Source organism: Pleurodeles waltl, chromosome 9 (genome assembly GCF_031143425.1).
Source record: "Pleurodeles waltl isolate 20211129_DDA chromosome 9, aPleWal1.hap1.20221129, whole genome shotgun sequence".
In the NCBI taxonomy this organism is placed as follows: domain Eukaryota; kingdom Metazoa; phylum Chordata; class Amphibia; order Caudata; family Salamandridae; genus Pleurodeles; species Pleurodeles waltl.
The window spans coordinates 230956609-230979969 of NC_090448.1; the positions used below are offsets into that span (position 1 = coordinate 230956609).

The 23361-nt window shown below is 44.2% G+C and overlaps 1 protein-coding gene across 2 annotated transcripts in view; it reads right to left on the minus strand.

The window, feature by feature from the left end:
* The window catches only part of LOC138259114 (calpain-1 catalytic subunit-like), a 201272-nt gene that overhangs the window by 161764 nt on the left and 16147 nt on the right, over window positions 1–23361 (minus strand). For both annotated transcript variants that reach the window (XM_069206610.1, XM_069206609.1), the window contains 2 exons: window positions 14835–15034; window positions 3268–3337 (listed from right to left, as the gene is read on the minus strand). In XM_069206610.1, coding sequence (XP_069062711.1) covers window positions 3268–3337; window positions 14835–15011 — 247 coding nt within the window. In that variant the 5' untranslated portion in view covers window positions 15012–15034. The remainder of the gene's footprint in view (window positions 1–3267; window positions 3338–14834; window positions 15035–23361) is intronic.

A 23361-nucleotide genomic window follows, 5' to 3' on the forward strand; every position in this document is an offset into this window, starting at 1 on the left:
TACAATAGGATGGCAAACATTAACAGTCTAAAAGCAGCTCTGTACACCTAAACAGCAAATAACAGCAAATACAATGACAAGTGCTAGGTTCGTACTTCTCAAAACACATCACATTATACAAACATTTCATACAAATATGGGACATTCTTCCCACCATCATTTCTTGGTCCACCAAGAGACATTTTGCTCTACGTTCTCAACCTCCATGATACATTCACCTCTACAAAGCTGGTTTGTATGTAACAATATTGCCAATAAAATATCATCTGGTAGACATTTGGTGCCCTATATATTGTAAATGTCTTAACAGAAAACATATTATCATTGAATGTGGATTTTTATTACTAATTCTAAAGGAACAATATGCGTGTAAACAATATTTAGGACACACTATTTCTGTCAAACAATAATTTAGTTATGATACTTTGCTGCCAGATCCAGAGCCATATACGCTAACTTGTTCCTTCAGAGTTCTATAAAAACTCTAGCCGCACCATCTCAGACACCCAAGTGGCACTCTGCCGTTGCCCATTCACTCTCTTTATTCACTACACATGGGATCTGTTGATCTGTTATACTGGCTCATTTACGCATGTCATAGAACAAAGACGATGTTAAGTGCATTACAGCATCCTCACTCTAGCAGTCATCTAATATAATTATTCATGATAAATTGTTTAATTCCTAAGTTATTGAATCCCACATTAAGCTGTGTTACCTGTAACTAATTTATAATCATCAATAACATTGAATATTTGAAAAGGGGTACTATTTTATTATAATGCCTCAATTGTTCTGTATGGGAGTGTGGTGCAGTACCAGTTGACCTGTGAGCGCCCTTGTGTGGAGCTTGACCTATTGAAAGGCTGGGCTGAAGTACATTCAGCACCGTTAGGACTACAGTAACATTAGAAGTGCGGATTGCCAATAGAAGTGGTATTACTCTCTTTTGAGTGTGTGTTGGGTTTGTATTACATTTATTTCCAAAACAAATACCTCTGTCTGCACAGCAAAAATGGGTGAGGCAGAGGCACCCAGACGTAGTCTGTGAATAGTATTTTCTAGCATGCTAGTAGTGTTACATGCTACAAAATACAGTTTGTGAAAAGCCCCTTCGGTATACTGCTGGCATGGTTTTCAATCCTTTAAACCAAGGCGAGATACTGTCAAAAGGTGTTTTCTATTATGGCAACACATATTTTGTCCCGTACAGAATTGTTTAGAGGGTGGGATAAAAGATAAGCAAAACTGATGCATTTAGACTACTGTTGCAAGTCTGCATACAGACCTTTGGAAAAGGTGGTCGTTTTAAAATATATATATATATATATATATATATATTTCTCTTAAAGAGTCATGTTCTAGTTCATGTTTGTCCTACGAGCTATATTTAAGTGCCTCTGTGCAATCCCCCCTTCCACTTCATAACAATTACTACTATTTTTTAAACTCCACACTAGATGAAAAGTAATACCTTTAGTGCTTTTACAACTATATTGCTGACGCTTAGCACCTTGAATAAGGCTCAGTGTTTGTGGGTCAAAATATGTGTCATCATCCTGGAAGTCATTAGATAGTATTACACATTCTTTTGACACAAGAGTTTAGAACTAAGATTGAAAATCAACATCAGCAAAGCAGAGGGACTTACCAATGAGATGTGCTCTCCTGAGACTCTTGCACCACGTGAGTAATGCCAATAAAATATTGCAAAGATACACATCAGGGCTGTTTTGATACTGGCCTTGATGATTCCAATTACATGGCTTAAGAACTGAAGTAGATGATTTTTAAATTTATTTTGAAGAAAATTGATTTTGGCCAGTGTAAACATCTAATCATTTAGGGCCATATGTACGAAAGCTTTTTCCCTTAGACACAGAATGGGTAAAATCCTTTGGTACATCTGGCCCTTAGAGTGTAAATGTATTTTCCTCAGATGGACAAATTGGACTTAGATGGACTAAAGGATATATTAAAGGATGCATTCCAAAATAAATTATTGCTGGTACAAGCGCCACACATTAATGATGGCATACTTTGAAAATGACACAAAATACCCTGAAAAATGATGCTATGTGGCTGCTATAGTATGAACAAACAAATGTCCATTAAATAGTGCTCTGCTTTCTGCAAAATTAGCACCCCTTCCTGTGGTAGACAGAGCATCCATTCTACTGGGAACTAATGTATGCATGTCTTCCTGTAGATCTATTGCTGCTTCCTTCAATGTACTCCATAAACATTGTGAATTGGCCAATTTCATCAGGATCAGCGGAACTTCAATCAGATATTCAGTCCTTGCTCTTTCAAAGCCTTCCAATGTGGAATTCTTCCCTTCCTTATCCTGAAAACTCTGCTGCAAATTCTACCACCGTCGCACTGACAATGCTCTCAGTCTCCAAATGAGATGCTGAACACATTTCTTAAGCCAGGTACACTTCGGTCTACCTTTCATGAGCCAACCTTGTTGCTTGTTCACTCACAGTCAATGTTGGCTATCATCACTATGCTATTTTCTGGTGAATATACTAAGGCCCTGTTTACAAGTGGTGTGTTTATTATCGATCTCACCCAATAAAAATTGACACCTCAAAAACTGGAATTTATTGGGAGTGATTAAACAGACCCTACTACATTTTCTCCTTATAACGGGAAGCATCATGCTTATGTTGGTACTTTTCACACAAAAATCGGCAGTCCTGATATTTATCAGCATTATTTCATCCATTAATATCGGCAGGTTTGACCCGCTTAATTGTAAACAGGAAAAACAAAGAGGGTGTGAAACCAGTAATCACTGGATAAAATCAACTCCACACCCCTGGTAATTGAACTCCCTGCACAAACACCAATTGCGCAGAGATCGAAATTAACCAGGCATTCAAAAATGAAGCTTAAACTTCTAAAGGGGCATGTTGTTCTTTTTTATTGACTGAGGAAGTAATACGACCCATTCTTCCTCAGCTCAGTCATTCAGACTTTCTTCATCCTATTGCTGCCTCATTCATTCAGAATCCCCAAAGGAAAGTTTGTGTTCAATTACCTACTCGCCCCATAGGAAATTCTAGCCTGGTTAATTTCCTTTAGCTAACTGTAGATCATTCCACACGCACTTTCTCTCAGAATTCCCGGGGACACAGAGATTCAGATGTTTCAATTAGGCAGTCATATGTAGGGGTTTTCCCTGACAGTTTCATGCTACAGGCATCGTCCAAAAACAACATCCTTGATTTAGACCACTGTCATCCAATCAAGATCACTTACTCAGGCTTCCTTGGCAAATGTCCATTCTTGTTGCTCCATCAACAATGAATTGCGGGTTGTCACAAATCTCCTGCATGGATTTTGAAATTGATATTTAATAGGAAGGAATCAAAGACAAAGTTACCTTTAAAAATGGCTTTACTTCATTAACATGTTTGTGGGTAACACATGGTCTGACAGAATTTTAATGTACAATTGACGCTACAGAAACATGAAATAATGTATGAAAAGCAATTAAACATCAATAATAGTAAAACAGTAGGAGAAAGCACCAAGAACATGAAAATTAGAGTTTTAGGTTTCTGTTTTAATGTAGGAAAAAAGCTGCTCAATATGCCAGCCAATATACTATAGATAGATAACAGAGGGGTGCCAGTAAGTGAGTGATTTAAGGGTTTTCTTTATTCTAAATCTCTAATCAAGGATCCGAGTTATGCTTTGCTTTTGAAAAAAGATTTCAGCTCGGTTTCCAATGGGAGCCGGGGAAGACTCAAGAACTGCAATGAAAACAAGTATTGGCAAAGCCAACAGGTTTCGACCTTAGAAAAATGTATTGGCTTTGTCAATAATTTTTTCACATGTTGCAATGTTAACATTTCTTTATTTTCAGCCATTTTGCACACCAGCCTGCAATGCTATGTGATTTGTCTAACTCTAAAAACATTGACTAAGGCACTAGATCTCACATAGGTGACACTTATTGGCTTTGGCAATACTTTTTTTGTGATGTTGGGGTAAGAAAGAAGGACGTGGAAAGGGCGGGACTGGATGAGGGCAGGCAAGGATGAAGGGCTGGGGACAGAGCAAGTTTCCAGTAATATGCCCTTTTTAAGGCCCTGGGTGGGACCCAGACTTCCTTAAAGCCCTTAGAAAGTACACCACTCAGGAAGCAATGCAATGCTGCCTTACAAGGTCTGGTCAAAAATCTTCATTGGAGTATTCCTTGAGGAACAGTGTTAATCCAAAGAATTTTCAGTAGTTAAAGATGTTCCGCACAGCCCACATGTATTACACGCTGCACCTCTAACCTCTGCGTACCACGCACACTGACACCTATAGGCCCAACTGAATACACCCTAGCATGGGCCCCGACCACTGCTATTAACAAAAACTGGAAATCAAAGAGAAAGCTCACAGAGCAAGCTGGTTGCGTGTCATAAAGAAGTGTGTGTAGCCTGTTCCTTCTCACACAAAGACCACAGTGCGGAATGTATTTACCTGATCTGTAAGGCTGAATATGAAATAAAGACAGAAACATGAGGTGTTCTATAGGAAAGAGATTATTATTAGAGGTAGCTGTAAGACCAACAAATCAGTTCCAAAATGGTTTCTGAACACAAACGGCAAATTGCAATGCCTCCGCCAATGTCTGCAGAGTTTATTTTATATTCAAGAGGCACTCTTTGATTTGCCTTTATGAAGGCAAGCGCAAACGAAACAAGTACAGCCTATAACAAGAGGGCCTGTAATATGCCACCACCGAGAATGATATATGTTCTGTTTTGTTGCCTGTCTCTATTGACGAACTTCAGGCGTCATAGGGAAAGCAGTGTGTTTAGGGCTGGGCGAATGGATGGTTTTGCCAGCCTCCCATGTGTAGATCAAAAGCATGGTCATGAACACACCAGGCATCGCAGAAAGTCTCTAGATGCATCAAAATTCTGCAATTGTTGGTGTTAGCGGAGGAGGAGCAGAGTACTGTACCCTGGGACATCATGGGGTACAAATGCCTGTGCAGCCAATCACTGATGCAGCAGTATTCACAGCAATGCCTGCTGATAGCAGAAACAAGGGTAGTGACCTCCTGCTCTGAGGAGGATAAGAATGCTGAACCAAGCCCACAGTCAAGGTTCATGGCCATAGAAATGGTGCAACAGGTGCTATCTCAGTAAAATGCTGGCCTTAGCACCTCAAATGATGCCTTATGTTGGCTTGTGGCATGGTTTTTCGCATTATTTTTTTTATTGAGAGAGTTCAATAAATGATACATTGAAATATTTAGGTAATAGCAATTTAATAGTTATCATAAATCTTAAATCATACATCTAAAATTCACGTACATTACAATCAGTGATACGATATCCTCTAGTCTCTGTAGAACGAAACATACCATAGCACCAAGGATTGCCATTGCACATAGTCCATTGCACTTTGTTTTTTCCTAAACGACATCAATCTTCTGTAACATTTGATTTCATCATCTGAGACCCTCTCACAACTTCACAAATCTGTCATAGGATCCAGATTTTAAAGCATATTCCCTTTCAACCTCCTTAATTTTGCCCACTTTAGCCCCCCATTGTTAAAACGACAGAACTGCTTCCGTACACCAGTTCTGAAGAATTAACAATCTGGCTTTTAAAGCAATAATAAAAAGACACTTAGGTTGCATGGAACTAATATTAATTTCAGAAGAAAATCTGAGTACCGCTATCTGAACATCTAGCATCTGTTCCAATCACAGCGTACAAGAGCAATACCTTGCCATTCCTTCCCACAATGGCCTTATTTTGGGGTACCCCCACATGATATGAGTCCAACCGCCTGCCTCCTCCAATGAGCAACAAAACCATTTTTGTGGAATTTGAGGATATATTTTATGCAGGAAAGCTGGCGTTCTTGACAGAACCCATTTAGCATACAATTGCATGTGCCAAAAATGTGCACACTTCTGTAAAGAGGTGATAAACACATTAACCTTATTCCAGGTAGGGGCTGTGAGGTGGAAATCTTCTTCAGCCCGCCATTTATCGCAAGCTTTAGGATATATTTCCCTTCTGCTGTCTCAAAAGAGCAACCAAACAGCTGATGGACCTACGAGTTCTAGACTCCATCAATTCTTCAGCCAGGTCAAAACTTGAGGCTATCATAATTGGGTCAATTTTGTTTAAAAAGTGTCAAATTTGGATATAAGACCATTCCAACACAGCTTTAAAATATCTAATATTAGCCTCAACTTCACTCCAGACCTTCCAGGATTCACACTGTATAAAATCCATAATTGTACTATAAACGTTGCTCTCCCATTTAGAGACAATATTTTTCTCAAGGAAGGGTCAATCTCTGATATATTGTTCTGCTAGATATGTGATACCATTAGTAACGGCCATGTGGTAATTCTTGAGTAATTGTGCTTTAAGTTTTAACAGCCACTCTAGGATCTTATATCTTAGGGGTCTTCGTAAGCCTGAGGAAATCAAAAATCGCATATTTTTGGATAATCAATCAATTAATCAATCAGATTTTGTAGAGTGCAACTACTCACCCGTGAGGGTATCAAGGCGCTGGGGAGGAAGAGCCAGACCGACAGAGCCTCATTCGAAGAGCCGCGTCTTGAGGTTCTTCCTGAAGATGGTGAGCGATGGGCTTTGTCTTAGGTGCATGGGTAGGTTGTTCCAGTTCTTCGCTGCGAGGTAGCTGAAGGACCTTCCTCCAGTGATGGTTTTCCGTATGCGTGGGATGGTAGCCAGTGCCTGCTGGGCGGAGCGGAGCGGTCTGGCGGGGTTGTGGACGGAGATTCTGTGATTTAGGTAGGCTGGTCCGATGTTGTGAATGACGTTGTAGGTGTGGATGAGTAGCTTAAAGATTTGTTTCTCCACCGGGAACCAGTGGAGGGTCCTCAGGTGCTGGGAGATATGTTCCTGGCAGGGGAGGTTAGAGACAAGTCTGGTGACGGTGTTTTGGATGAGTTGCAGCTTTCTGAAGTTTTTTGTTGTGGTGCCGGCGTAGTTGCAGCTTTCTGAGGTTTTTTGTTGTGGTGCCGGCGTAGAGTGAATTGCGGTGGTTCAGCTCGATTGTGACTAAGGCATGGGTGACTGTCCTGTGGCTGTCTACTGGGATCCATTTAAAAATCTTTCTAAGATGGCGGAGGGTATTCCAGCAGGAGGAGGTGACCGTGTTTACCTGTCGGGTCATTGAGAGGGAGGAGTCAAGGATGATTCCTAGGTTGCGTGCGTGGTCAGTTGGGGCGCTGAGAGATGTGGGCCACCAGGAGTCATCCCAGGCTGAGGTGGGGTTTCGGAAGATGATGAGCTCGGTATTATCTGAGTTGAGCTCAAGGCAGCTCTCTCTCATCCAGGTAGCGACAGCTTCCACTCCTGTGTGGAAGTTCCTCTTGGCCACGTCTGGGTCTTCAGTGAGGGATATGATGAGTTGTGTGTCATCGGTGTAAGACACAATGTTCATGCCGTGGCCTCTGACGATGGCTGCAAGTGGGGCCATGTACATGTTGAAGAGTGCTGGGCTCAGGGAGGATCCCTGAGGAACTCCGCAGCTGACTTCTGTAGGTTTGGGTGTGTAGGGTGGGTGCCTGACTCTCTGTGTCCTTCCAGAGATGAAGGAGTGGATCCATTGCAGGGCTTTTTCGTGGGCTCCTGCGTCGTGGAGTCTGGTGCGTAAGGTGCTGTGGGAGACCATGTCGAAAGAAAGATGCTGAGAGGTCGAGTAGTATGAGTGCTGCGGTGTGGCCGCGGTCTAGGTGTGTGCGGATGTCATCGGTGGCTGCAAGAAGAGCTGTTTCCATGCTGTGGTTGCTGCGGAACTCAGACTGGGAGGTGTTCAGTGAGTGGTTGTCCTCGATGAATTGCCGCAGCTGTGAGTTGATGGCCTTTCCCAGTAATTTGGCCGGGTATGGTAGCAGTGAGATGGGCCAGAAATTCTTTAGCTCAGATAGATCGGCCCAGGGTTTTTTCAGGAGGGGGCGTACCTCGGCGTGTTTCCAGTCGTCAGGGAAGGTGGCTGTATTGATGGAGCAGTTCATTGTCTTGCGAAGCTCAGCGGCGATGGATGTGTTGGCTCTTATGTAGATGTGGCGTGGGAGGGGTCTGTGGGAGCTTCGGAGTGAGTGCTGTTCATGATACTTTCCGTTTCCTCAGTGGTGAGAGTGGACCAGCTGTGGATGGTTTGAGTGGGTTCTGGGGGGTGGGTCGGTTGTAGGTTCTGATGCTGGGCTGGTTGTCGGGAGAAAGCTGTCGTAGATGTCCTTGATCTTGCGGTAGAAGAAGGTGTCTGTCGCAGAGGTCTTGTGATGGGGTGATGCTGGGGGCTTCGGAGGGGTGATTAATGAATTCGTTGATAACCATGAAAGGTCCTTCGTGTTGTGTGTGGAGGAGTTGATGCGTTCCCGGAGTGTGTTTTTTTGTGATCTTCATGTGTTGGTGGTGGATGGCGGTGGCATCTCTGAAGGAGGCAAGGTCTTCACTAGTTTAGCTGTTTCTCCAATTCGTCGCTAGGCTCCTGTCAGTGGTGAACCAGCTGGCTTTCTTTGGGATGCGTTTGGCCAATGTTGAACAGAGGGGGGCTAAAGTGTCGGCGCATTCAGTGATCCAGGTGTTGAAGTTGCGTGTTGGCGTCATCGGAGGAAGGCAGGGTGATTCGGCGAGTGTTGTGGTGAGTTGCTCAGTGATTTCATTCTGTTTCCTGTGGGGGGCACTTGGGGCACAGATGTGGCTGCTGGGTGCGGAGATGGTGAAGTGTAGGCAGTGGTGGTCTGTCCAGTCTGGGGTGGAGATTGTCTTGATGGTAATTCGGTTGCTTGAGGTAAAGATGGGGTCCAAAATGTGTTCTGCTGCGTGCGTGGGAGCATTTATCAGTTGTCTGAGGCCGAAGGTGGCGAGGTTGTTGAGTAGGGAGGTGGTGTTTTGGTCGTTGCGGTCCTCGAGGTGGAAATTCAGGTCACCGAGGAGAAGGTAGTTGGAGGACGGCAAGGCCTGGGCAGTGGCAATGTCTACAATGGCATTGATGAATACTGGGCAGGGACCGGGCAGTCTGTAGACCAGAGTGCGCGGATGGAAGAGTTGTGATCAGCGTGGATTGGAAGGTCGAGGTGTTCCATTGTGGTGCAGTCTTCCTCTGTGTTGGCCATGATGCGAAGTGAGGACTTGTGTACGATGGCAAGTCCTCATCCCGGGCGGGAGAGCCGGTCTTTCCTTAGAATGCTGTAGCCATCCGGGATAGCAATGGAGATATCTGGTCCAGAGGTGGGGTTGGTCCAGGTCTCGGTAAGGAAAGCGATGTCTGATTGGGTGGAGTCGATCAGATACCAGAGTTCGGTAGCGTGCTAATGGAGGGAGCATATATTCAAAAGGAGGCAGCTGCTGAGGTTGTGGTGGGTGTTGATGTTTCCGGGTGCAGGGTGTTCCTTTTTATTGATGTGGTTGAAACTGAAGTTGCAGTTTCAGGCAGGAGAAAGGTCTGTGGGTGTCCTTGGGGGATGCGGTGCAGCAGTCGCCAAGACGTTCGGTTTTGAGGCGGTGGAGGGTCTGGGCATCATAATGGAAGGTGGCCTGGGGACGGCTCATCGGAGATCCAGGGTTCCTGGAGGTGGGCGTGGTTCAGGCGCGGATGGGTGCAGATGGGCTTGCCTTTGGTGCGCCTTTGGCGTGCCAGCGTGCACCCGCTGAGTGCTGCAACCGCACTTAAGAAGGGGGGGGGGGAAATCAGTCAAATGGGAGGTGGGGGGCAGGAAAGGGGCTTCGTGGGGAGTAGGGAAGAGTTGCCCCAGGGGCGCGGCCCGATCGTGGAGAAGGGCAGGAGAAAAAGTGAAAAGGAGTAAAAAAGGAGAGAAAGAGTGAGAGAGCAGAGATACTTGTAGATGGCCACTAGGCCACCAGGGATGAGGCGCAGGCAGGAGCATGCGGGTGGAGGAGGGCCTAGAACTGAGAGACAGCAGGCACTCAGTTCGATCCTGGAGGCAGAGGAGCAGCAACAGGAGGAGCTGGGGAAGGCAACAGATGCTGACCAAAGGTCAGAGGAGTCAACCTCTCACAGTGCTGCAGCTGCAATTAAGAAGGGGAGAAAGGCAGGGGAATCAGCCAGCTGGGAGGTGGGAGGGTGGGAAAGGCGATTTGCGGGGGAGAGGGGCAGGGGCAGCAGTGGTGCGGCCGAGCGAGGAGAAGGGCAGGAGAAAAGGAGTAAAGGAGTAAAAAGGAGAAAAGGAGTAAAATAAAAATGGAGTAAAAAAGGAGAGAAAGAGTGAGAGGGCGGAGAAACTTACTTGTAGATGGCCACTGGGTCACCAGGGATGAGGCACAGGCAACAGCCTGCGGGTGGGGAGGGCCTCAAACTGAGAGTCAGCAGGCTCTCAGTTCGATCCTGGAGGCAGAGGAGCAGCAGCAGTGGCAGCAGCAGGAGGAGGAGCTGGGGAGGGCAAAAGACACTGACCAAAGATCAGAGGAGATAAATCAAGAAAAACATTGTCGCTTGGATTTACATATGAGGAGTTACGAAATCTGTATGTAAAGTGTGCAAAGTTCACAAAATAATATTCTCTTAGATCTGGGAGACAGAGACCGCCTTCTCTTATGGGTCGGTGTAATGTACTCAGAGTCAGTCTAGGAACTTTATTGGCCCATGAGAATATTGAAAATATTCCCTCCAGCTCCTTAAAAAATTTGATCTGCAGAGCTCAAGGAAGAGCAGCAAACAGGAAATTACATAGGGGGAAGGACAGACATGCGAATCAACGCTGCGCAGCCTAGGCCTGAAAAAGGCAGAAAACAATGTCTTCATTTTAATAATTAAGGGGGTATAGATCATTGATATTTTCAGAGACAAACACCCCAAGGTAGCACCTGAGTTTTGTGTTCATTAGTGGATGAAACTCGGTGAGTAGTATGTGCAATTGCACAGTAGAAACTTCAATTTAGACCTGGTTATTTTATAACCTTCAAGCTCTTGCTATTCTTGAAAAAGCCCAAAGACCTTTTTTTAATTCCTATCTCGGGTTTTAAAAACAAGGCTGTATCATCTGCATACAATTTAGTACTAGTCATTCCACTTATTGGAGGTGCCACTTCCGTGTTGGTGCGAATGGCTATTGTTAACAGTTCAATAAACAAGGCGAAGAATAAAGGCGACAGGGGACAACCCTGCTGCGTACCCCTGCCCACCTTGCATGTGCCTACCCTGACAGAGTTCATTATTTGTGCCGTCGCACACCTACAGAGATGCACTACTATCTGTATGAAGCTTGAGGGAAAACCGAACTTCCTGAGAACAATAAAAAGGCTTTCCCAGCAGACCAGATCGAAAGCCTTCTCGGCATCTAAAAACATGACCTGGGCTGGTATTTTATTTTGTGTAAAATAATGTAGAGGTTCAATTAAGAAATGTGTGTTGGTGAATAATTGCCTATCTGGCACAAAGCCACACTGGTCGGCATGAACGATAGCACCCATAATCCTATGCATACGATTTGCTAAGAGTTTAGTGAACATTATGTAGTCAACATTTAACAGGCTGATACATCTATAAGAGTTAAAGCGTTCCTGTCCTTGCCCTTCTTTGGAAAGCTAACTACTATTGCCGTACGAAAAGACATCGGCACTTCCCCATACTCCAGGATATGGTTAGTCTGTTTTAATAGATTGGGATTTGACATTGGGGCAAATTTCTTATAAAATCAGCTGGCAAGCCATCTTTCCCTGATGCTTTACCATTAGCAAATGAGTGACAGAGTCAACAAGAGGTGTAATTCTTTTTTGCGACAAGCGCTCTTGTGCCTGCTGTGCAAGAAACCTACCTGCGTATTCAGTTTCTTCATACACCTGTTGAAGGTATGCAGAGAGGCAACATATACGTGTGTAGTATTAGTCTTGCATGGGGCTTCCTGCCTGTCGAAGAGCCTCCTTATTAGCAGAACTTCTATTGTGCAAGACATTAATGCTCGCGAGATTCAGAGATGTCTCTAACTCTGCCCTCTGAGCTTCTATGCTGTATGATTTCTTTAGACGTAACGTAGCCAAGAATAGTTGATTAAAGGCCTCCCAGATATCTTTAACCCGAGCCGAGTTTACACTGCCCTTAAAGTAATGTGGGGTTTTAGTGTCCATGTCTTTGCACCATTCTTCCTTTTCCAGGTTAACTCTGCTTAAAGACCACGTACTACGTGCCCTTTCAACTTTGATACCAGACACTTCCATTTTCACCAAAGCATGATCAGAGAGCCCGTTCTGGATATGCCCATAAATTTTTAATTGTAGGACGCGTGAGCCAAGGAAATAATCCAATCTAGACGTAGAATTATATTTAGCCGAACTGCATGAAAAATCCCAGGCATCAAAATGATTATCTTGCAACAAATATGAGAGATTAAGTGCTCTGGTGTACTGAACTACAGCGCCTTGAGACCCTCACAGGTGAGTGCGCTTTACAAATTCCTGATTGATTGATTGAACTAAGCAGCTAGCCATGCATGGCTTATTCTGCTTGCATATATGCCTGACGATGAATTCTGGTTAGGGTTTTGGAGGAAGTTGAAGTCACCCCCAAAAATCTAAAAGCCCTGCAGATTGAGTAATGTCTGATACAGTTCTGTCAGGGGCATTGGATCATCTAAGATTCGTGCATATATGGTGGCTATAGTAAGCCTGGTTTTGTTGAACAGTCCACTTACTAGCAGCCACCTGTCTTCTGTGTCAACCTGGGAGAATGTAAACTGCAAAGGGAAATACCTACTAACATAAAGAGCCGCCCCTCTGCATGCGACACTCACGTTTGACATACAACAGTACCCTGCCCAGTGCTTAAACATTTTATATAAATCATTACTTATCCATGAAATGCATCTCTTGAAGGAGCACGATATCCGGATGGTGCCCCCGAGCCAAACATCCAGAGCTTAAGCCTTACGTGTATTGTTAAGGTTGTTGGCATTTAATGTAACTATTCTTATATGGTCCTTATTGTTAAGGTGTTTGCATTTAATGTAACTATTCTTATATGGTCCTTATGAGTCTCCGTTTCATGTTTTAATAATCTAGAGCTTATGGTGTGTATGGCCTAATTTTAAACTGTATTTGGACTATACCTAACAACTTATTTCTAAATGAGCGAGTGAGTGGCTGAGTGACACAGTAGCTTAGTGCATTCCTTGTTTGTCCTAATATGATAAAGTGCCTAAAGTGGCTGAGGTAGCTGCTTTGTAATCAATACCCTGTGATACATATACCGCAGTTACACGATCATTCAATATACAAATAAATAGTTTGTCTACCATGTTGGTCTAGAAAAGCTGAGGTATCCCCTGACTGAGCCATACCTGGGCCGAACAGTTTCTCCCTTCTGTAATGCATAGGTCAATTCGAATTATACCATTATCCAACTCCACTGAATATTTCCGCCTTTTGTACATTCCTGTAGTACTCTCCCATTTTCCACCTTGAATACCCACCTGCCCCTTACCCAAGCCTGTGCCAGCTCAAAGGAGGAATTTCCCACATTTCCATCCTTTCCCCCATAGATCCCTTAGGTGCCATTCTATTGCACCATACTGCGCTCAGAAAACCACCAGGACCTAGGCTTGGGAAGTTCTCAACCCTGCCCCCCCCCCTCCAAAAAAGTGATACAATCAGCACTTTACCCCATTTGCCTTATTTGTGTGCCATTTGCGATACCTGAATAATGGCCTAGAAAAAACCTTACTATGCGCAAAGCAGAATTTTTTGGATGCTTTGAAGCACCCTAAGGCATCTTAAAAATGTGTGTACACTAGTGCAGCCATCTGTCAATCAGCCTTAGAGGCCAACCCCCGAAGAAGTGCCTGAGCCTCGCTGATATCATTAAATAGAAAAAGAATTTCCCTTTGCTTAGACCCTGAGCTTTGACAAATGTTTTGGTTTTTACATGGGCTTGGTTGGAGCTAGCCTTAAATTCTGCTATCAAAGATTTTTAGGCCACTGGGAATGAAGAGTAGTTGCATGTTCTGGATTCCTTCGTGATTAGGCTCCTTAAGAGTTGGCTAAGTCTCATACCTTCCCAGAAGGTGATTCCCCTATTGTGGCATGTACCTTTACTTTTAGGGGTAGCCCATTGTAATCCCTTTGAATTAAGTGAGGACATATCCTTGATCTCTTGTCTCATAAGGAGTTGTTTTGCATCTGTGGAGTAGGCAACAAGCCTCATGTTATGTTATGAACAAAACAAGGAGAACAAGAGTAGGCATAATGAAGATTACTTTACAAGATTCAAATAGTACTTTCTTTTAAGATGTTGAACTAAGATCTCTAGAGCCAGCTCACCGAAACATGGAAGAGCTTTCTTTCACCTGTGCCCTGCAATTCCATTCTCTGCCCCAGATGCACAGTTCAGCACAGAGATAGTAAGATAAAAACACTTGCATGGAGAACTACACTGCTGTCTGTCCCTTTATCCAGCGTTTCTTCACTTCTTTCATAAGAAGGTGGATGTCAAGTCTTGAGTGGGTTGACCACTGGCTCCCGATGACTGGTAGGAGCCAGATGTGGCTAAAAATGGGGTGTCTTTTTGCCAACATCCAGCGAGACACAAGTATGGATAGGACAGACTCACAAAGATATTTAGCTGGTTCATGAGAACCTTTGTGCTCAATATAGAGATGAAACAAAACAGATGAAAATCCTCTCTATCAAAAATGTGCCTTCTCTAAACAGCCTAAATTTGCCACTCTCAACTTCTGCTCCCCCATCACTTTCCCCTGTACATGTCTGAGCACCATTTCTGCAGATTTTTGATACATTTTTCCACACATGCACTTTTTAGAAAAAAAACCTTGCAATTTAAAAAGGCACTTATAAACATAATATAGATACCTTTGGTCTTTTCCATACAATAGTGCCTTCTTCTGTAAGCACAGAATCAACAGGGAAACTGGTGTCTACAAACAGCGCCTGGTCGCTATCTTTATTGTGGGTCTGAAGGAGGTTTTGTTCTGCTGGTAGGCATAGCCCTTCCATCAAGCGGGCTCTCTTATATGCAGGGGGTCCCATTGCTTTTAGTGACCTAGTAAGACCTGAAAAAACACCAGATCAAAGAACACATTTAGACATTGTAAATTATCAGAGCACACAATATATCAGAACTTGTTCTGCGTCGGTGCATAATAATCTGTTATATTTAGGTAAAATCGGCAGTGGACTGTTCTTAAATACTGTTTAATGTTTCTTTCAAATACCAACAAATGGGTTAAACAAAGAATAGCTCTTTCTGGAACACCAAATGGCACACACTAGATGGAAAAATTGTAAACCTAATTCATTATTTTGGAAGTGGAAACATATACTGCCTTTGATTCATCTTTATGCTATTATCACATCTTCCATGAGGCCTACAGAAGGTTCCACACCCAAATCTCTGTTTGTGTATTTACCTTGCGTACACTAATCAGGAGCAAGGCTATGGAAAGGCTGGCAGTAATGCACACCTTTCAGACAGTTGTGGGTATGTCAAGCATTATTGCTAAACTCAGCCTTAGACTCGAGCTTTAATTTGATTAATTTAATCCAAAAATCCAATCTACCATCCTACTGCTGCGCTCCCATTCAGCCTCAATCATTCAGACTTCCATTCAAAGAATAGCAAAGGAGTCAAATCTTGGGTACGTCAAAAGATGTGACTCACAGGATAAGGTGAGAACAATTATTTATTGGAAAATACAAGTACCCATGGGCATCAGGAGGAAGCTGCCAGCCACCACCTCAAGTGCTGTCTCACTCCCACCTCATCGTTCCCACATAGAACCTTCATGACATGCCACGCCAGGAGGAATACTACAGCTTGTGTCTTGTGCACTAGACTCACACGAGTCTAAATACAACACATCTCTTTCCTTATAATAACCAACAAAACTCAACTCAAAACACAAAGGTAACAAACCCATAAAAAAAAGAAATAAATATGAGTATAAAACTGTTGGACGGAGTAGTGAAACTTTTCAAACACTCACCCCTAGTCACAGATCTGGGTTTAATCCATTATTATTTTGTTCGACACATCATACCAATTTAGACCCAGCCATATGCAATCAGCCTTGACCTTGCTCCTCATGGGAACTGTTGAGCCCGAACTCCAAAGCCAGGTCCTCCCTGGAATGGAAAAAAGCATCCAGGGACCGGTTTCGGGGTATCACCCCTCATCAGCCTGGCTGGCTTGAATCCAATGGCACAGGGAGCAAGGGACCCACGTGTGGGCACACCCTAGCAATTTAGGGCGCACAAAGCAACATAACAAAATAAAATTATAGACGGTGTGTTGAAACTTTTCAAACACTCACCCCCAGTCACATATCTGGTTTAATCCGTTGTTATTTAGCTCGCAATGTCACTCCAGTTTGGACCCAGTCATATGCAAATAGTCTTGACCCTGCTGCCCATGGGAACAGTCCAGCCCAAACTGCCATGCCAGGCACTCCCTAGACCAGAAACAAGTATCCTGGGACCGGTTTTAGGGTATCACCCCTTAGCACTCAGGCTAGTTTGAATCCTGTGGCGCAGGACCCAGGTCTGGGCCAGTGGCAGGTGGTGACCCTCAAAAGTGGAGGGTCGTCGAGCTGAGTGCTAAAACCAGTGGCAGGGTCTGTAATAAATGACAATGCCATTTGACTCACATTCCAAAGCTCTTAATCATGGCGTGTTATTTTAATGGGCCGTGACTGAGAGCACCTGAATTAAGGCTGAAGGCAATGCAAGATTCTCACAGTGCCTGTGAGTCCCCCAACTTTCTGCCTGCCTCCCTCCATCTTTCTGACCCTGTTTTTGCTGGTTTTAGGACTCCTATAAGTCCCTAGATGTGCCCAGGGCCTGTAATTAATGTTACTAGTGGGCCTGCAGCACAGATTATGCAACCCATATAAATATCCCCTTAACCATGTCTTGGGCCTGCCATTGCGAGGGCTGTGTGAGCAGTTTCACCGCCACTTCGACTTGGCATTTAAAACTACTTGCCAAGCATTAAACTCCCCTTTTTCTACATATAAGTCACAATAAGGTGACTATGTAAGTAAAAGGCAGGACATGTACTTGTGTGTTTTACATTTCCTAGTAGTGAAAAACTGACAAATTCATTTTCACTACTGTGAGGTCTGCTCTTCTCACAGGCAAGCATTACAACTGCCCTCATATACAATCTGAAGGAAGTGGCCCTGCCATGTATAGTATGGCCAGAGTGGTAAGAGAAAATCCTGTTTAGTGGTGAAGTTGGATTTTATATTACTCTTTTAGAAATTACTCTTTTGGAAAGTGAGCATTCTGTGCATTTGCTGCCTTCTAGCCTGTCTCAAATCCACGTCTGTGCTGTGCTGGTTGACTACTCCCCTTGTGACTTCCCCCCCAGACAGCCATAAACACAGGACACTCAGCCACATCTGCATTCATCTGCATACTGAATGGGTCTCCCTGGGCAGGAAGGGTGGCGGGGCTCCCACTTACACTTCAAAGGTCAGAGGCCTGACCCCAAACAAATAACTGATAACCCCCCAGAAGGATCCTGGCAGACAGGGCTAGGTTGAAAGGGATCCTTGTGCACTTCAAAACCACTCCTTGAAGTTCCCCCACTTAAAAGACATTTTTGGGTATATATACTGGGTCTATGATCCTCCAAAATTAGACACTTCTGCGTCTACAACTGGACTCTGTCAGAGGGACTGCCTGGCTGCCCAAATGACTCATCTGGACTGCTTTGCTGAAAGGACTTCTGCCCCGCTTGTTGCCCTGCTGCCTACTCACCCCAGACTCTGCTGGAAGGACTCTGCCTTCCCCACACATGCTCTCCAAGGGCTTGGCTAGAGCTTGCCTCCTGTTCTGAAGTCTCAGGGACACAAAGACTTCAACAAACAGAAGAAAATCCCTGTGCGTCGGAAAACAATTGATGAAACGCCAGCAGAAATCGACACAGAGCATGCCTCACGACTGAAAAATATCTGCATTGCCTACCGGATTGACACTGTGCCTGCTCCTTCTTACCAGCACATCAAGGATTTTCAATGCATCGTCACTGGGTGTCAAAATATCCCTGCATCAGAGTGAGGAATCAAGGGTGCGTGCCTGGAAATCAAGCATCACCTTGCAGCATGGAAAGAAATGGCACCTTGTCTGTGCCGCACCGGAAAATCTAATGTAGCACCTTATTTTTCAACGAATCTCCTCCTCTGCGGCACCCGTGCGTTGTTATTTTTGATGCACCCCAGGTACTGTGTGTTAAAAGGATACAACCACTGATTCTTAAGGATTGAGACTCATTTAAGCCTTTAAAAAGTGATATCTTGACTTCTGCATATTCGATTTTTGTCATTTTGGTCTTGTTTTATTCAGACAAATACTATCTATTTTCCTAAACTGGTGTGGAGTACTTTTTGTGGTGTTTTCACTGTGTCACTGTATGAGTTATTGCACAAATACTTTACACATTGCCTTCTAAGTTAAACCTGTCTGCTCTGTGCCAAGCTTCCAGAGGGCGAGCACAGGATAATTTGGATTTTGTTGTGACTCACCCTGACTAGGATTGTGGTCCCTAGACCCAATTTCTAACAGCCTGTCAGTGGGCTGTAAAATAAAAAATAAAAATGAAAACATACTTTCAGTCAACTCTCTCCAAATCCTGATGTTGCTCATGCTGCAGATGACCAGCATGAGAGCAGCGCCAGGATTGGTTGGAGCAGGCTGCCCCGACGCTCCATCTGGCACAGTGGCCTGTGTCTGCTCTCCAGCCAGCTGCCTAAGTCAGCTAGGCGAAGAGGTTTACACTGCACATGTCAGGCTGTCCGTCGCAAGACAGCTGGCCAAACTGACATGTGCAGTGCAAACTGGTGGAGTAAGCACCACTCCCCTGCTGACAGTCAGCAGCAATGCCCTACCCCCAAACACTGCTCTGGCAGGGAGCAGTTAAAAATAAAATGGTAATTCATTTTATCACAATTTTATTTTTCACTTTTGCTGCACTAGCAGTAGGGAGGTGATGCTGCTCTGCCCTAATGGTGAGGGAGCGATGTTGGTCTGGGCATACTCTAGCCACTTGTGAGGGCGCATACAGCAACATCACAAAATAAAATGATGAAACTTTTTAAACACTCACCCCCAGCCACACATCTGAATTTAATCCACTGTTCTTTTGCTCACCATGTCACCCCAGTTTGGACACAGCCGTGTGCAAATCAGTCTGGACCCTGCTCCCCATGGGAACAGTCCAGCCTCACCTGCCAAGCCTCGTTCTGCCTGCACCGGTAACAAGCATCCTTGACCAGTTTTGGGGTATCACCCCTCATCAGGCAGGCTAGCTTGAATCCAGTGGTTCAGCAAGCAAGTGACCCTCGTCTGGGCACACCCTAGCCACTTAGGACGCACACAGCAACATCACAAAATAGAATGATGGACGGCGTGGTAGAACTTTTCAAACACTCACTCCCAGTCACAGATCTGGGTTTAATCCATCGTTATTTTGTTGTCTCATCACCCCAGTAAAACTGTTATCAACATGTCTCATGACTGTTACTCTTCTATTCACTAAAAATAAAACACGGTTTAACACATTCCTAGAATAATGTAAGAAAATACAGAATGCATCACCCCATCACATAATCCCCATGCCAAACAGGCTTTTGCCTGAATCTAAAATGCCTGCCTCCTTATGCTTTTTCTGTCCTCTGATGAGACGGAACACACCCACTAGGTATTTCCTCTCTTTGTCTGCATTCACTTATCTTGCACACACTGTTTTTTATCCTCACTCTTTCCATCTTCCATTTCTTCTCTCAATAGACAGTCTGCAATTTTCACCACTTTTTTGCAATTCCACTCATTGTCATCACTTAACAACACAGTATAAGGATCCACTCTCTTAATATGCAATGGATCAACATTTTTTGCCAAACCTTAGTCTTCCCTATGCTCTTTCCTCACAAGCACCCACTACCCGACTTTCAGCCTATTCTTTTATCCTTCCACATTTTCTACCCATTTTTCCCTTCACTACTGTGGACCTCAAACCTCTCACCTTCCTTCCTTGCATAACTTCAAACTGCACTTTTCCTGTAGTACTGTTGGGCGTGGTACAATATGCCCATACCAATTTTCTCACGACACTCTTCCACTGGTCCTTGACTCAACTCCAGTTGTAAGTCCTCCTTTAAAGTCATAGTCCAACTTTCCACAAGTCCATTACTCTGGGGATAATAAACTGAAGATATGATGTGCTCAACACCAAAGATTTTGAAGACTTACTTCATCTGGGAGAGCCTCGGGGGATTAATAATCTGGCTGAAACAAGACTTGTTCCCGAAGGCAAAAGAGTTACCCTGCCCCACTAGCGATATATTGGCAGTGGAGCTGGGAATTAGGAATCCTAAGGGCTACACTCGGGTAGTGATTGTAAATATCTATATTGGATCTGAGTCATGAAACACACAGATTGCTATGCTGACCCTTTATACGGATTTCCTGATCCAGCTGCCTGGGGGGACAGGCCTAATTGTAGCAGGGGATTGCAACATGCAATTAAGTGCCAAGGATGACTCTTCTTGAACAGGAACTCAGTATGTAGACCCTTGGGACAGATTAGGCCCAGTTCAGGAAATGATAAAGCAAACTGGGGGAGTGATAGCTCTATTAGAGAACTTAATAAACAATGTGGTGTTAAGGCAAGTAAATGGGAATACCAAGTCGGATATCCCGGCTAAACCTACATACAAAACAGGAACTTATGCGAGCCTCCTTGATTACATTTTTGTTGAAGATACCCTTTTGCATTCCCTCAGCGATATGGTAGTTATCCCTAGGGCTGATAGTGACCACCAAGCCCTCTGTGCAGTTTTTATACCCTCTACATTTAGAAGCAGCAACCTGTCCCAATGGGTGATGGGCAACAATGTAATGGTGACTAACAATAACAAAGATGTTAGGTGGGCAGCGGAGGCAAACGATAAGAAGATACAGGTTGCAATTTACGATACAGTTAAAACGGTTTTATTTCCCCTGAAGTATATTGATTTTTCATTATTGGACTTCATTCACTTGCACTGCTCCTTGATGAATTGGTTGAGGCCACTCTTTCTGGTAGTGAGAGAAAGAGGTAAAGCCACAGGTGGACCGTTGAGATGGTTCTCTAGTTCTTGCCGCCAGGCCAAACTGCAGCTGCTGAGAGCATTGCAAATAGGGAATCACCCTGAGATAAGAGCGGCAAGGAATTTATACAAAATAACCTTAAAAAATTCTAAAAACGATTGAGAAAACAACAAATGGAATTCCCTGGTTCACGCTCTCCAAGAGGGCGATATAAAATTGTTTTGGAAAATTGTGGCAGAGAAGAAAGACCCTCAGAAAGACAAGAGTGATCCAGCAATCCAGCCAGCAAGTTGGGTGGTACATTTGAGAACCTCTACAGGGTAGTCTCCAACTGTTGTAACAATGAATCTCAACTAACAACCGTAGAGACCTGTGCCCCCCTAACTCACTCCCTAGAAATGCAAGTCTGCAAAGCTTTGGTTTAGTCCACTTCTCCCTGAAAGAAACCTCTTTGGCTCGCCAATCACTGCGTAGAGGGAAGGCTCCAGGTCCAGACTGCATTCCAGGCGATCTGTATCTATCACTTTCTGGAACTTGGTCACTGTATTTAAATACTCTTAGTAATGCTATCTTGAGGGGAGGTGACCTCCCCCCTACGTGGCGAGGAGCAACAATAGTCCCCATTTATAAAAAGGGGACAAGAGAGCTACCAGCTAACTACAGGCCTATAAGCTTAATCAATGTTAGCCAGAAGGTATTCTGCAAGCAGGTCCTGGCCAGACGGCATTCCTGGATCAATGACCACCGGATCCTCTCAGATTTCCAGGCCGGATTTAGGAAAGGGGTCAGTACAATTGACCAGGTCTTTAGATTTAAACTCCTTTGTTGGAAATACTTGAGGCTAAAGATAGACCACTTGTATGTTGCCTTTATTGATCTAAAGACTGCGTTCGACTTGGTCCCATGTGACTTGCTATGGAATGTTTTGGAACTTTACGACCTTGACAGCGAACTACTGAGGCTGATAAAGCATCTTCATGAGGAAACTTATGCTCGGGTCTGATGGACCGAAGGTGGTGATTTGACAGATGCCATCCACATTGAGAGAGGGGTTAGAGAGGGGTGCGTTTTGGCCCCCACCTTGTTTAGCCTCTATATCAATGGGGCAGTAGATCAGCTGATGCGGTGTAACCATGATGCCCCCAAGCTAGCAGGAGCACCAGTTCTGATCCTTATGTTTGCAGATTACACTCTACTGATGTCAAGAACTCCACTGGGTCTCCAAAACAAATTAGATGCTTTTGCTACGTTTTGTGAGAAGAGGGGCCTTGAAATTAACACAGACAAAACTAAGTTTATGGTTTTAAATCCACACAAGACCTTCAGGGGGAAAATGACTATTGGTGGCCAACCTATAGAACAGGTTAGCCAATTTGACTACCTGGGGGTTAGACTAATAGATGTTCTCCAAGGATCGGCACAAATCGAGAAGAGTGTCACTGTCCTTCAACAGCGGTCAACGGTAATCACAAGGAAAATCAAAAACTCCATGGGAGGGCAAATTACACCAGCTATCACAGTATACAAGGCTGCAGCAGTGACGGCTGCAACTTATGGCGCCGAGCTCTGGGGCCATTGTAACTCTAAGAATTTGACCCAAGTTGAAAACAGGTTTATATGCTTTTTGTTGCACTTACCGACGAGCACACCGCTTATTCCTCTTAGATTTGACCTATCGTTTAATCAGATCCAAAATGAAATTACCTTGAGACCGCTCATATATTGGGTGCGCCTTTGGTCTTCCGATCACTTGGCTCCCTACCAAGCAGCTGTAGCAGAGCTATTAGCTCTTGATGGCATGGTGTCAATTCCTTGGTTCAAATATATTAGAGACATGTGCCATCATATTAGAAAGGAGGTGTGGAAAGCTCCTCGCGAGTTAACAAAGGAGGTGACACCATGCATAAAGCGTTGCTACTGGGGGATGGTCCTGATGCAGATATGGTCTAGTCAGGGACAAGGTAGCAGGAGAGTCCAATTTTTAAATCATAAATGTTCACCAAAGTTTGGAACTTACATGGACAATGTACAACCAGCTTACATTAAAAGTATTTTTTTTAAATTCAGATTGGGAATCCTGCCACTGAAGCCCTTTATCTTGGACTGGATCAAGGCCGATTCCACTCTGGGTTTTTGCCACTTTTGCCCAACGCAACTTGAGACCTTGGCCCACTTTGTTTTTTTCTGCCCTAGATATTGGATCCCTAGGAGGAAGCGGATTATACCCCCATGTAGACTGCTTGGAATAAGGAATAATAGAGAATATCTCCGCATATTGATAAGCGAT